The 15,693-nt window shown below is 42.6% G+C and overlaps 1 protein-coding gene across 2 annotated transcripts in view; it reads left to right on the top strand.

Annotated features, from left to right (window-relative positions):
• The window catches only part of syndig1l (synapse differentiation inducing 1-like), a 174,382-nt gene that overhangs the window by 95,650 nt on the left and 63,039 nt on the right, over positions 1 to 15,693 (top strand). For both annotated transcript variants that reach the window (XM_043697097.1, XM_043697098.1), the window contains exon 3: positions 11,219 to 11,356. In XM_043697097.1, the coding sequence (XP_043553032.1) occupies positions 11,219 to 11,356 (138 nt within the window). The remainder of the gene's footprint in view (positions 1 to 11,218; positions 11,357 to 15,693) is intronic.

Here is a 15,693-nt window from a genome sequence, read left to right as displayed (position 1 = left end):
TGTCACTGATTCACTCATTCACACTTTCACTGATTCGCTCATTCACACTCACTGCACACTGTTACTGATTCACTCATTCACACTTTCACTGATTCACTCATTCGCACTCACTGGACTCTGTTACTGATTCACTCATTCACACTCACTGGACTCTGTTACTGATTCACTCATTCACACTCACTGCACACTGTTACTGATTCAGTTATTCACAATAACTGCACACTGTTACTGATTCACTGATTCACTCTCACTGCTCACTGTTCCTGGTTTACTTCTTCACAATGACTGCACTCTGTTCCTGATTTAGTCATTCATTCTCACTTAACTCTGTTACTGCTTTTCTCATGGACAATCACTGCAGTTTGGTACTGATTTATTCACTCACAATCACTACATGCTGTTACTGATTTACTCATTTTCAATCACTGTATCCTTTTACTGATTCACTCATTCACTCTCACTACACTGGTACTCACTCACGCATTCACTCTCAGAGCACACAGTTACCGATTTACTCATTCACCATCAAAGCACTCTGTTACTTATTTACTCATTCACTCTCACTGCACTGTTTTAATGATTCACTCATTTACAATCTCGCCACACTTGTACTCATTCACTCTCACTGTACACTGAATGAGAAAATCAGTAACATTTGCAGTGACTGTGAATGAGTGAATCAGTAACAGAGTGCAGTGAGAGTGAATGAGTGAATCAGTAACAGTGGGCAGTGAGTGTGAATCAGTGAATCAGTAACACAGTGCAGTGATTGTGAATGAGTGAATCATTAACAGAGTGCAGTGAGCGTGAATGAGTGAATCAGTAACAGAGTGCAGTGATTGTGACTGAGTGAATCAGTAACAGTGTGCAGTGATTGCGAATGAGTGAATCATTAACAGAGTGCAGTGAGCGTGAATGAGTGAATCAGTAACAGAGTGCAGTGATTGTGACTGAGTGTATCAGTAACAGAGTGCAGTGATTGTGAATGAGTGAATCAGTAACAGTGTGCAGTGAGTGTGACTGAGTGAATCAGTAACAATGTGCAGTGAGTGTGACTGAGTGAATCAGTAACAGTGTGCAGTGAGAGTGAATGAGTGAATCAGTAACAGTGTGCAGCGATTGTGAATGAGTGAATCAGTAACAGAGTGCAGCTATTGTGAATCAGTGAATCAGTAACAGAGTGCTGTGATTGTGAATGAGTTAATCATTAACAGTGTGCAGTAAAAGTGAATAAGTGAATCAGTAACAGAGTGCAGCGATTGTGAATGAGTGAATCATTAACAGTGTGCAGAGAGAGTGAATGAGTGAAACAGTAACAGAGTGCAGTGATTGTGAATGAGTGAATCAGTAACAGAGTGCAGTGATTGTCGATTAGTGAATCATTATCAGGGTGCAGTGAGAATGAATGACTAAGTCTATAACAGAGTGCAGTGATTGTTACTGATGTGCCCATTCACAGTCACTGCACATTGTTACTGATTTACTCATTCACCTCCACAGTACACTGTTACTGATTTACTCATTCACAATCACTGCACTGTATTACTTATATACTCATTCACATCCACAGCACATTGTTACTGATGTACTCATTCACAATCACTGCACTGTATTACTTATATACTCATTCACAGCCACTGCACACTGTTACTGATTTACTCATTCACAATCTCTGCTCTCTGTTACTGATTCACTCATTCGCGCTCACTGCACGCTGTTACTGATTCACTCATTCACTCTCACTGCACACTGTTAATGATTCACTCATTCACAATCACTGCACTCTTTTACTGATTCTTTCATTCACACTCACTGCACACTGTTACTGATTCACTCATTCACACTCACAGCACTCTGTTACTGATTCACTCATTCACAATCGCTGCACTCTGTTACTGATTCACTCTGTCACAATCACAGCATCAGTTAATGATTCATTCATTCCATCACTGTTCTGTTACTGATTTATTCATTCACAATCATTGCACTGTGCTACTGATTCACTCATTCACAATCACTGGACTGTGTTGCTGATTTGCTCACTCGCAGTCACTGTGCTCTGTTACTGATTTACTCTCACTCTCACTGCACGGTCTCACTCATTTAGTCATTCACACTCACTGCACACTGTTACTGATTCACTCATTCACACTCACAGCACTCTGTTACTGATTCACTCATTCACAATCACTGCACTCTTTTACTGATTCTTTCATTCACACTCACTGCACACTGTTACTGATTCACTCATTCACACTCACAGCACTCTGTTACTGATTCACTCATTCACAATCGCTGCTGCACACTGTTACTGATTTACTCATTCACAATCTCTGCTCTCTGTTACTGATTCACTCATTCGTGCTCACTGCACTCTGTTACTGATTCACTCATTAACAATCACTGCACTCTGTTACTGATTCACTCATTCACAGCCACTGCACACTGTTACTGATTTACTCATTCACAATCACTGCACTCTGTTACTGATTTACTCATTAACAGTCACTGCACATTGTTACTGATTTACTCATTCACATCCACAGCACACTGTTACTCATTTAATCAATCACAATCACTGCACTGTATTAATTATATACTCATTCACATCCACAGCACACTGTTACTGATTTACTCATTTACAATCACTGCGCACTTTTACCGATTCACTCATTCACATCCACAGCATCTGTTACTGATTTGCACATTCATAATCACTTCGCTCTGCTACTGATTCACTCTTTCACTCTCACTGCACTCTGTTACTGATTTGCTCATTGACAGTCACTGTGCTCTGTTACTGATTTACTCTTTCACTCTCTGCACGGTCTCACTCATTTACTCATTCACACTCACTGCACACTGTTACTGATTCACTCATTCACACTCACTGCACACTTTCACTGATTCACTGATTCACTCTCACTGCAGACTGTTACTGATTCACTCATTCAGTCTCACTGCACTCTGTTACTGGTTTACTCTTTCATTATCATTGCATTCTGTTCTGGACTGACCCATTCACACATTCACCAATTCACAGTTTGTGAAATAGGTCACACAGCTTACTTTTGTCAACACCATTGCCTTCCTAGTAGGTTAGAGCTCCTAAATCAGTTTCATCAAATGCAAGCAAATATGAATTTAAACAACTGATTTCTACTGATTGCCAGTCAACTCTGCAGGAGTCCCTTTCAGTTTCGAATTTACAGGTCAAATTCTTGGTGTTAAAATAATTTTCAAATTGAAATTCCCACTTGCACCAAATTTATGACTGTATCTCTGTGTTAAAAACTGCTCTGTGTCATGTCCCTCAATGCCTGATACACAGGAGAGTAACTAATCTGAGGACAGGAACTGAATATATTTCAGGAATTTTGTCAATCAAATGAATGAAACGGCATATTCCTGAATAAGAGGTGTAGTCACCTGGGATCTAGGGTGTTCTAGCTAGATGGATAGAGAACAGGTTGGGCAACAGTACACAGAGAGTAGTCATGGAAGGGAGCTCCGCTAAATGAAGACCTGTGACCAGTTGTGTCCCACGCGGATCCGTGCTGGGACCACTGTTGTTTGTGATATACATAAATGATTTGGAGGAAGGTGTAGGCTGCCTCATTAGCAAGTTTGCAGTAGCAGATAGTGAAGGGGACTGTCAGAGAATACAGCAGAATATAGATAGATTGGAGAGTTGGGCAGAGAGATGGCAGATGGAGTTCAATCCGGACAAATGAGAGGTGATGCATTTTGAAAGATGCAATTCCAGAGCAAACTATACAGTAAATGGAGAAGTCCTGGGGAAAACTGATATACAGAGAGATCTGGGCGTTCAGGCCCATTATTCCCTGAAGGTGGCAACGCAGGTCAGTAGGATCGTCAAGAAGGCATGCGGCATGCTTTCCTTCATTGGACGAGGTATTGAGTACAAGAATTGGCAGGTCATGTTACAATTGCATAAGACTTTGGTTTGGCCACATTTGGAATACTGCGTACAGTTTTGGTCGCCACATTACTAAAAGGATGTGAATGCTTTGGAGAGGGTGCAGAGGAGGTTTGCCAAGATGTTGCCTGGTATGGAGGATGCTAGCTAGGAGGAGAGGTTGAGTAGACTAGTATTGTTTTCATTGGAAAGAAGGCAGTTGAGGGGGGACCCGATTGAGGCCTACAAAATCGTGAGAGCTGTAGACAGGGTGGATAGCTAGAAACTTTGTCCCAGAGCCTAGGACTCAATTACTCAGGGTGTCATGAGTTCAGAGTGAGAGGGGAAAAGTTAAGGGGAGATATGCATGGAAAGTTCTTTGCGCAGAGGGTGGTAGGTGCCTGGAATGTGTTGGCAGCTGAGGTGGTACGATTGGCAACAATAGCGTCATCTAAGATGTATCCTAGACAGATACATGAATGGTCAGGGAGCAGAGGGATACAGATCCTTAGAAAATAGGCGGCAGGTTTAGATAGAGGATCTGGATCAGCGCAGGCTTGGAAGGCCAAAGGACCTGTTCTTGTGCTGTGATAATCTTTGCTCTTTGTTCTTTGAAGAGCTTATGCTTGAAACGTCGACTCTCCTGCTCCTCGGATGCTGCCTGACCAGCTGTGCTTTTCCAGCACCACACTTTTTGACAGCACACTATAGAAGTCTGTTTCAAGGAAGGCATGGTCAGTGTTGAGTGGATGGAGGAAACTCTAGACCCCAGCTCACAGATGATGTGTAGAGATAGGAGGCAGTAGCAGGAATCTCTGAATGTGAGCATTTTCACGTCTTCAGTGCGATGTCTCGCTGCTCGTGAGAGATATTTATGGAGATTGGGACCGGAGATGTTGATATTGGGTCTCTCCCTGTTATTTTACCTGGTAATATTTCCATTCCCTTTATTGCTGGACCGTTGGGATATTCCACAACCACATATGTACTCGCAATTTGCAAGTTACTGTGCAAATTCATTCTCTTGGCATCTGAGACATCTAACTTAGAAAAGACCAAACTGTCCCAAAATAGAAAATGGCTGATTCTGAAATGAATGGGAACTTTCTTCAGCTTGAGATTGGCTCACTGGCAACATCACAGATTTGCCTTCATAGGGAGGTACAGTGTTATTCAAGATTCACCGTTTGTATCATCTCTGAGGGCATTCAGGATCACTGTCAATGATCCATGAGGAAATTCAGAATTTCTATAATTCACAAGGAAATTTGGGATCTGTGTATGCTGAGGAAATTCAGGGTTGACGTGTGCTTAATTCTTGAGGATACAAAGAGAGGAACGTTGGAGCAGGGTTACTCTGTTCGCCTGTTTAAGCGTGCCCTACCTTGTACAGTTTCAGCAAGACTTCCCCACTATTATACTGTAACCCTCTTGAAATAAGGGCCAACATTCCCTTAGCCTTCCTGATTACCTGCTGCACCCGTGTGCTCGCTTTCTATGTTTGATGAACAAGTTTCTTGCAGCTTTCCACAGTTTTCCGCCATTTAAATAATACCCTGCTCTTTTGTTCCCCCTTCCAAACTGAACAGCTTCCCATTTTCCCACTTTATACTTCATTTTCCCAGTTTCTGCCCATTATTTAACCAATCAATATGGCAGATTTGGTTATGGCCTCAACTCTCAAGACACTTGACCTCTCATCTATCAAAAATCAATGGAATTTAGCCAAAATAAGTTCAACAGTCCAGCCTCCATGTCCTTCTGATAGGAAGATTCCATACTCGAGTGACTCTCTGAGAGAGAAAAAAACTTTTCCTTGTATCTAAAGGTGTCCTAAAGGTGTTTACAATTGACATAGATGTTTTAGAATTGGGGACCAAGTGTAGTGTGTCAATGTTCACAGATGACACTAAGATGAGTGGTAGAGCAAGTGTGCAGAGGACACTGAAAATCTCTGGAGGGGATATACAGAGGAACCTCAATCATCCGAATATCAATTATCCAAATATCGGATTATCTGAAGGAGATCTTGAGGTCCTGATAGAAACATTACATCAAAGAGGTGTTTCCAACACTGATCATGCCATTTGTTTGCAATGATTCAACACTTACTGAAATGCTGCTGAGAACCTCCTGGACATTGATGGGAGCCCAGGCACCGTCTCCAGATGAATGACCATCCGCCCTCTCTCTCTTCCCACACTTTCCCTGGAGTTCTACACAGAGGTGTATCCTAAACCCCCCTTCCCCCAAATAATCTCTCCAACATTGTCAAGTACAGGGCAGAGTGGAAACTTCTCAAAAGGTTGCAATAAAATGTTGTGTAAGTGGCTGTGTGTGTGTGTCTTTGTGTCTGTGTATGTCTGTGTGTGCCTGTGTGTGTCTGTGTGTGTGTGTCTGTGTGTGTGTCAGTGTGTGTGTGTGTCTGTGTGTGTGTCTGTGTGTGTCTGTGTGTGTGTGCGCTATTTGGAGACTCACCTCCCTAAAGGCAGCAGCAGTCTTGCTGTTGGTGTCCAGTCGCAGGGGCCCGTGCACGGTGTACTGCTGTCTAGTCTATTGAATGGGAAGCGGACTTAGAAAGTGCTCGCTGTGTCAAATACCATTGAAGTGAAGCATTCAGCAATGCTGCAGGTCCCTTATACACAAGTGTATGTCTCTGCTCAGAAACAAACCCTGAGACAGAGAGAGGGAGCAAGGCAGGCAGAGCAAGGGAAAAGGAAAGTTCAGAAAATGCCAAACCCCTGAGGAGAGGCATTGAATCAATTAACCGAATAATCACTTATATGAACGAAATGGTGCCCACCCATCTCGTTTGGATAATCGAGGTTCCTCTGTAAATAGGTTAAGTGAGTGGGCAACGATCTGGCAGATAGAGTACAATGTTGATAAATGCAAGGTCATCCATTTTGGTCAGAATGACAGCAAAATGGACTATTATTTAAATTGTGAAAAGCTGCTGTGCAGAGGGACCTGGCTGACCTCGTGCAAAAATCATAGAAGGTTGATTTGCAGGTACAGCAGATAATTGAGAAGGTAAATTGAACATTGTCCTTAGTTGCTAGAAGGACATTAAACACAGGGAGGTTATGTTGCAGTTGTATAGGGTGCTGGTTTGGCCACACCTGGAATACTGTGCACAGTTTTGGTCTCCATGATTGAGAAAGGATATACTGGCGCTGGAGGGGGTGCAGGGGGAGGTTCACTAGGTTGATTCCAGAATTGAAATGGTTGCCTTAGGTGGAGAGATTGAGTAGACTGGGACTATACTCATTGGAATTTAGAAGAACGAGGGGGGATCTTATTGAAACATATAAAATTATGAAGGGAATGGATAAGATAGAAGTAGAGAGATGTTTCCACTGGTGGGTGAAACTAGAACGATGGGGCATTGCCTCAAAATAAGGGGATCAGATTCAGGACTGAGCTGAGGAGGAACTTCTCCACCCAAAGGGTTGTGAACCTGTGGAATTCCCTGCCCAGTGAAGAAGTTGAGGCTACATTGTTGGATGTTTTCAAGGTAAAGACGGGTAAATTTTTGAACAGTAAAGGAATTAAGGGATATGGTGAGAGGGTGGGTAAGTGGAGATGAGGACACAAAAAAGATCAACCATGATCTAATTGAATGGTGGAGCAGGCTCGAGGCCTCCTCCTGGTTCTTATGTTCTTATGTTATGTTTTCATCCTTTGCCTGTGTCTCCCAGTTTTACCATCCCACAAGATCATGTTGATAATGGGACCATGAGAAGTACTTTTATAAATTAAATTGTATTGATAGATCGGGAAACAGCTGACTTCTTATGACAGCAGGAATTGCAGACCAAATCTGAAACTGCTTTGTAGGAACAGAGAAGTAGAAAGAGAAGCAACATTCTTTATATTATCATTGCTACACTTTGAAGTTCCATTTAAGATTAATCTTTCCTGCCAGCAACATGTTGCTCATGAGATGACAGGCAAAAAAATAAAATGAAAAGGCATTTGGATCCAAAATCTAAATATTGGACAAAGTCCATTGGTTGCAACTGCCTGAGTGAATGGGTTAATTTGAGGTTGTCTGCCTGTTATCTCAGTCAGTCATTAGACTCATCACAACATAAAGTCTTGCAATTGCACTGACTCGCTGGCACTTAATTTGATAAATTAGCTCAATCCTGTACCCCTACTGTGCGAGGGGAGTTAACCCAATGAATATTCATTCCATTGGAGAAGGTTCATGCGACATTATAAGCTGTTTCATGGTTTCCAGCATCAATAAATCGTGAAGTGGGGTGGTTTTTCTCATCAAAATGAGGGATGCCATTGGTAGTGAATGAAGTAGGTTTTCTCTATTCTTGTATCAGACACTCCTGGGCCAGCCAGACTGTCGGGAAGAATCAGCCTCTCCTGTCGTTCAATACACCTGAACTCAAACTTACTGCAGCAATATTCAGATTTAGTTTTATTCTTATGTAGCCTGAAATGAATGACATCAAATTCTATCTTTGAGATTACATCTACTGATCTTTGAACTTTGTAATTCTGTTGACTCCTTCCATCCAGTTAAAATGTGGAAGACAGTTAATCCCTTTGGCGGATATTCAAAGCTGGCTTTTCGAAAAGAGTGACAGGGACGAGCCTGACAATGAAAACTCCAGATTACAAAGGCAGACCCGTGCTGCTATCATGAACACACCTCGTGGGTATCACTGTGAACAAGCCTGACAGCTGAATTGACCTGTCATTGTAATCTTCAGCTGTCAAAATGGTAGCTCAAAGCCATTGTTGAACCACCAGTATGAGTAAATGCCTACATAATATGTTCGGAAAACTGTTTGTAGTTTGGCAGATACATAGGTATTGCATGTGTGCAGCATTCCTCTGTTCACAGCCTTGAATGTAATTGTTGACCTTCAGTCAGAGTAACAATGGAGGATACAACTGCAATAAGTGAGTTTAGATCAGAGTGGTACTGGAAAAGCACAGCAGGTCAGTCAGCATCCGAGGAGCAGGAAAATCGACATTTCGGGCAAAGAGGCAGGGAGCCTCCAGGGTGGAGAGATAAATGGGGGTGGGGGGAAGTCTCTCCACTCTGGAGGCTTCCTGCCTCTATTCCTGATGAAGGGCTTTTGCCTGAAATGCAGATTTCCCTGCTCCTCGGATGCTGCCTGACCTGCTGTGCTTTTCCAGCACCACTCTGATCTAAAATCTGGTTTCCAGCATCTGCAGTCCTCACTTTTGCCTAGTTGCAATAAGTGAGTAGGTAGTGGTAATATCACTGGGCTAGCAATCTAGACCCCTCCTGCTAAAATTCTGGGGTCACGGGTTCAAGTCCCTCCAGACAAGATGGTGAAGTTTGAGCTTAATAAGATTGTGTTCAATGGTAACTTTCAAAAGAGCGTTGGATATTCACTCGGGAAGGGATCAACAGGACTGATGGCAAGAAAACAGCGGAGTTGGACTGTTGGGAGATTTCTTTCAATGGGGCGAATGTGTGAAACCATTCTCCTCATTTCACACCAAATGCATCATAAATAACAGGGGGATATAGACTGGAAATCGATTCTGATATGCAATTTGCTGGGCCAGCCACCAGAAACTCGGCACCACAAGGATAATATTTTGGAACTCATGCGAACTTTACTCTTCAATGTTTGTGTGTGTCTCTTCATAGTTCCCCAATTGTTCAGCTTGGCGGAAGCTGCTGATGGATTCAGCTGACCTTTCAAAGAGTATTTTAGTCCCCCTAGGTTCCCCATTCCTTTCAATTTAACTTTATCAGCAACAGAAGCTTGAGGGGGGACATCTGATCGAGGTGTACAAGGTTACGAGAGGCATGGACAGGATAGAAAGCAGTTGTTCCCTTAGACGAAAGATCAAGAACAAGGGGGCACCCTTTCAAAGTGAAAGGTAGGGGATTTGAGGAAAAATGCTTTCACCCAGAGAATACTAGGAAACCTCACAACCTTTAAAAAGTATTTAGATAAGGCTAAGTGCTGACTGCAGGAATGTGGGGCTGTTGTGTATTTTTGGCAGTATACACACGATGGGCAGAAGGACTTTTTCTGTACTGGATGATTCTATGATTCTTACCTGCTCCAGGCTCTAGATTGCTGCTTGCACATGTGGAACTTTCATAAGAAGCTGTCCCCCTGGAAATGGTGGGAGCTTGCCTTCTGGCCCTTGATTCACTTTCTCTCCTGGTGTCCTGTCGCTACTTTTTCTGGTTTCAGATTCATAGGACTCTGTTCCACAGGAAAAGGCCATTTGACCTGTCAAACCTCTTTGAAAGAGTGATTCCATAGGCTCTCACTGTCTCTCTCTGCTTTTTAGCTGCAGCTTTGCTAGTTTTATACTCACACATCTCACCATGATATGGAGAGTCATTGCAGTATACAATCGAGAGATACCCAGAAATAATTATGTACGATGATTGAGAGATAATATGCAGAAAAGAACTTTTAATTCACTGATGTTTACATACACACATGTAGACACACAGACAGATGCACACTCTGTCTCCCTCTCTCTCTCTCTCATACACACACACACTCCCTCTCTCTCTCCCTCCTACTCTCTCTCATTTACACATATACACCATACTCTCCCTTACTCTAGCACAAACACCCACACTGACACACTTTCTCACACTCTCTCATGCACTCATTCTCACACAGACTCACACTCACACATACATTTTCACACACTCACACACACACTCATTCTCACACACTCTCTCACCACATATACACACACACTCAGACACACCCACGCTCTCTCATACTCTCACTCACACACACACACTCACTCAATCACACATACTAATACACATAAACACTGTCTCTTACAGACATACACACTCATATTCACACACACACACACACACACAAGCACACAAACACTGAAACACGCGCACACATACACGTACAAGCACCAATACAGACATACATATATAAACATTCATAGCAACACACATACAGATACAGACAAACAGTACACAGGCATACTACAAGACACAGAGACACACAAATGACCCATGCACAAGCGTAGAAAGACATGTATATATAAATTCACATGCAGATACACACACACACAGAGACAGAGATTTACACACAGTGTTCTACATGCTTTTCCCCAAGGCCATGACCTATATTTTCTTCCTAGCTAGTATTTCTCTTCATTGTGTGATCTGATGAGATTACTGGGAATGTTTTCCTAATGGCTTTGGTAATTCAGTCTTTTATCTACTTGTGTGCTATTAATGAAAATCAGTGTTGAGCTGCCGCTGATGGACTCAATCATTCTTCTCCTGTTTCTCTCTAGAGTGACTGCTCAAGTGACAGCGATAGTGAAGACAACTTTATTATGATCCCTCCACGTGACCACCTGGGTCTGGCCATCTTCTCCATGCTGTGCTGTTTCTGGCCTCTGGGTATTGCTGCTTTCTACTTCTCCCAAGGGGTAAGACGTGTACGGTTTTGTTTCTTCATATGACCATCAGGCAGGATGATATAGGCATGTGTGTGTGCATGCACATGTCTATGTTCACAGATGTGTATTGTGTGTATGTGTGCATATATGTGTGTGTGTGTCTTTGTGTCTGTGTACCTGTATTTGTTTGTGTTTATGTGTCTGTGTGTATCTGTGTGTGTATCTGTGTATGTGTGTCTGTATACCTGTGTGTGTGTGTGTGCGTGTCTTTCTCTGTGTATCTGTGTGTGTGTGTTTGTGTACCTGTCCGTGTTTGTGTGTATGTGTCTGTTTGTGTATTTGTGTGTCTTTGTGTGTATATGTTTGTGTGTCTATGTGTGTGTGTATCTGTGTCTGTGTGTGTGAGAGAGAGAGAGACAGAGTCTATGTGTGTATCTCTGTGTGTGTACGTCATTCTTGAGCATGCATTTATGTCACGATGAACAAGTTGCAACAGTCATGTTGTTTGCTGAGTATTGATGGAAGGAGATGTGTAAATGGAAGAATTGGCACATTAGCATGAGATTAAACAGTACAGATCCTATCAGAAATGTTCTTGCACCTCTTCCATGTAGCCTAATTTTATTGCTGTTATTCAAATACACAGAGATAGGCACCAATTCAATACTCACCTAAACAGCAGTCCCACTTAGAGGGTGGTGTTGTATGAGCAATCCTCACTGCATACCACTCTGCTGCAAGAGGCTGCCTGCACTAATGGGAATTATTAGTATTGGGGTCGATTTGCTGCAACCATCCTCTGTTCAGGTAAGGATCTACAAGGTGTAAATAAAAACCCAAAACCCTGCCGATGCTGGAAATCAGAAACAGAAACAGAAATTGCTGGGAAAACTCAACAGACCTGGCAGCATCTGGGGAGAAAAAGCAGAGTTAACATTTAGGATCCAGTGATCCTTCTTCAGAACTGAGTGTAGCGAGGAAAAGATGAGTATATATGCTTAGGATGGGCGGACGAATAAATGATAGGTGCAGATGTATCTCAAAGCTGTTTCTGCCATTGTCAAGGTCAATGTCAGATGGTCAGTCCAGTTCCATGCCTTTTTTGAGACTTTGTCGTGATTGATAAACGAAGCAGCTTGCTGGGTCACTTCAGAGTCAATTACATTGATGTGGTTGTTTTTCAGTTTTCTTGAAAGGAGAAAACATAAAACATGTCTCTCACTCAGACTGCAGTCTTTTCCCCCATTATGTTCATAATCTGAAATAACTTTCAGGCAGTTTCAGTTTAATTTGTATTTCCCTGTTTTAAGTCCAACCCTTTGGGACATCACTGACAATTCATCATGTGACATTCTAGTCTCTCTCTCTCTCTCTCTCTCTGTCTTATGATCCTGCTCCACAGCTACATGCTGAGAGAGCAGCGCTCCGAAAGCTAGTGCTTTCAAATAAACCTGTTAGACTATAACCTGGTATTGTGTGATTTTTAACTTTGTCCACCCCAGTCCAACATCGGCTCCTCCACATCATCCCTCTCTCCAGGCAGTCATTAAAATTACATTCACAGCTGTAAGCTCTTCCTTTAAAAAAAAAGGTGGCTGTGTTTGTGAGATATTTGAGGTTCCTCTGTCGCCGTGGTAATTAATAATCCAGAAGAAGCAAGTTGAAACCTCACTGCACAAGATCTTTAAAAAAGCAACTTCTAGGACGGATGAGGGACTATGGCATGGTTAATCGGCCTGTTGTATTCCTGAAGAAGAGCTTATGCTCAAAATGTTAACTGTCCTGCTCCTCAGATGCTGCCTGACTGGCTGTGGTTTTCCAGCAGCACACTCTTTGACTGAGGCCCATGGTTATGAGAGTACGTTACACACTTATGACAGCCAGGCTCTGTAAATAGCTCACTGTACTATTCCATCCTTTTATTTTTAAAAAATTTCACCAGCCTTTATTGTCCATCCCTCATTGCCCTTGAGAAGGTGGTTGTGAGCTGTCTTCGTAAACCAATGCTGTCCACCAGCTGTGGGTTTACCCACAATGCCTTTAGGGAATACAAATGGCAGGACAATTAGACAGCTACTTTGATTCTGTCTTCAGAGGAGAAGACACAAAAACCTTCCCCAAAATGTGAGGGAAGCAAATATCCTTTGGAAGGAGAAATTAAAGGAAATTGGTATGAGTGAAATAATAGCGCTGGAAAAATTAATGCAACTAAAAGCAGGGTGGGGGTGAGATGTATCCCAGGAGACAAGGGAGGAGATACTGGACATCCTGGCAGCAATCTTCGAATCCTCTCTGGCTGCCGATGAGGTGCCTGAGGGTCAGAGGACTTCAGCATTGTCCACATATTCAAAAAAGGAAGGAAGAGGTAGATTGGGAAATAACAGCCCACTCAGCCTAATTCCAGTCGCTGGGAAGTTATTACAGCGATCTCATACTGAAGGAACATAGCTATACTTGGAGACACACAATTAATCCAGAGTAGTCAACATGGATTTGTGAAGGGAAGATAAGCTGGACAAATTTGATTAAATCTTGGGAGTGAGCCTATCTCCTAAGATTACATCATATTTCATTGTAACTGAGTTGAATTGGTGCCAGATAGTCTGGACAGCAGAGGGTTAGACAGGCAACAAATGGCATTCATTGTTTCTGAGTTGGGGAGAAGTCTTTCCAACAGCATTCTTGCTCTTAATTAATATCGGGCCTCTCCTCCTGTTAATGTTATCACTGAAAGCAGAATTGGGCTGATCCCTCTGCAGTGGATTTGAACAGCCATCCAACACCTGGCATTCAGGCACTCACATGAATAATTGGCATGTGAGAAAGATTTGACATTTCAGGCAAAAGCCCTTCATCAGGAATTCCTGATGAAGAGCTTATCCCCAAAACGTTGATTCTCCTGCTCCTCGGATGCTGCCTGACCTACTGTGCTTTTCCAGCACCACACTCTCAACTCCAATCTCCAGCATCCTCAGTCCTCACTTTCACCTCCATGACAAAGATTGTTCGGGGCCTATTCAGCTTTGACTCCTACAATAATCAAGTCTTACAGCCCAGAAGGTGGCCATTTGGCCTATCATGCCTGTACTAGACCTTTTTAAAACCATTCATTCTGCCCATTTCTCCAATCTATCCATCTATCCAATTCTCTTTAAGTACAGCCACAGTCTACAGTTGCAGGGTTGACTATTTAGGAGAAATTTCTTCACCGTGGTGAGTCTCGGAAATTCTCTGCCACTGAAAGCAGTTGTGGTCAAAACATTGAAGGTTTTCACTAGAGAGTTAGATATACTTGTTAGGGCTAAAGGTGTCAAAAGATTTGGGGTAGCAAGCTAAAATAGGGGAGTGAGTTGGATGGTCAGCCATGATCATATTGAATGGTGGAGCAGATTTGATGGGTCAAATGGCCTACCCCTGCTGTTTTTTATGTTTCTCGGATTCTAAATACTCATTATTGAATCAGTTTCTGCCAATCTTTCAAGTTATACATTCCAGATCATAACATTAATATTATACCAGTTTGTTTATATTGCTCCAGCTCCCAGAATGGACAATTTCATAAGTATGCACATTGGAAACAAAGAAGCTAGGAGCAGGAAAAGACCATTCAGCACTTCACGCCTGCTGTGCTATTCATCATGATCATGGCTGAATCTCTGTCTCAATGAAATTTCCTGCTGTCGCTCCCATCCCTTGATGCCTTTAAAATCTAAAATTGTATCTATTCCCTCTCTTAAATGTATTCAGTGACTTGGCCTCCACAGCCTTCTGTGGTCAAGAATTTCCAGGTTTGTTATATTTTATAATGTTTTAATTAAATTTGATCTGACATTTGCCTGCCCATTTCATTACTCTATGTATATCCTACTGAAGCCCGCAAGTAACGTCGTCACTGATTATTACCTTTCTAACTTCCTTTTTGTTGTGGGGGAGTGGGGAGAAAAGGCAAGAAAAATGCATAAATGGTCCTTTCTAAAACACGACAAGGAAATTAAAATTGAAACTAAAACAGTTGACTGGAGAAGCCAGATGACCAGACTGGGGCAGGTAGGCAACAGTGAATAACAATAGGTTTTATCTCAAGATAGGGCTGAAAATGTGTTGCTGGAAAAGCGCAGCAGGTCAGGCAGCATCCAAGGAGCAGGAGAATCGACATTTCGGGCATGAGCCCTTCTTCAGAAATGAGGAAAGTGTGCCAAGCAGGCTAAGATAAAAGGTAGGGAGGAGGGACTTGGGGGAGGGGCGTTGGAAATGCGATAGGTGGAAGGAGGTTAAGGTGATAGGCCAGAATGGGGGGGGGGCGGGAGGAAGAAGATTGCAGCTTAGGAAGGTGGTGCTGAGTTCGAGGGTTGGGACTGAGACAAGGT

This window comes from Chiloscyllium plagiosum, chromosome 10, assembly GCF_004010195.1.
Source record: "Chiloscyllium plagiosum isolate BGI_BamShark_2017 chromosome 10, ASM401019v2, whole genome shotgun sequence".
In the NCBI taxonomy this organism is placed as follows: Eukaryota; Metazoa; Chordata; class Chondrichthyes; order Orectolobiformes; family Hemiscylliidae; genus Chiloscyllium; species Chiloscyllium plagiosum.
This window is presented reverse-complemented; position numbering and strand designations above follow the sequence as displayed.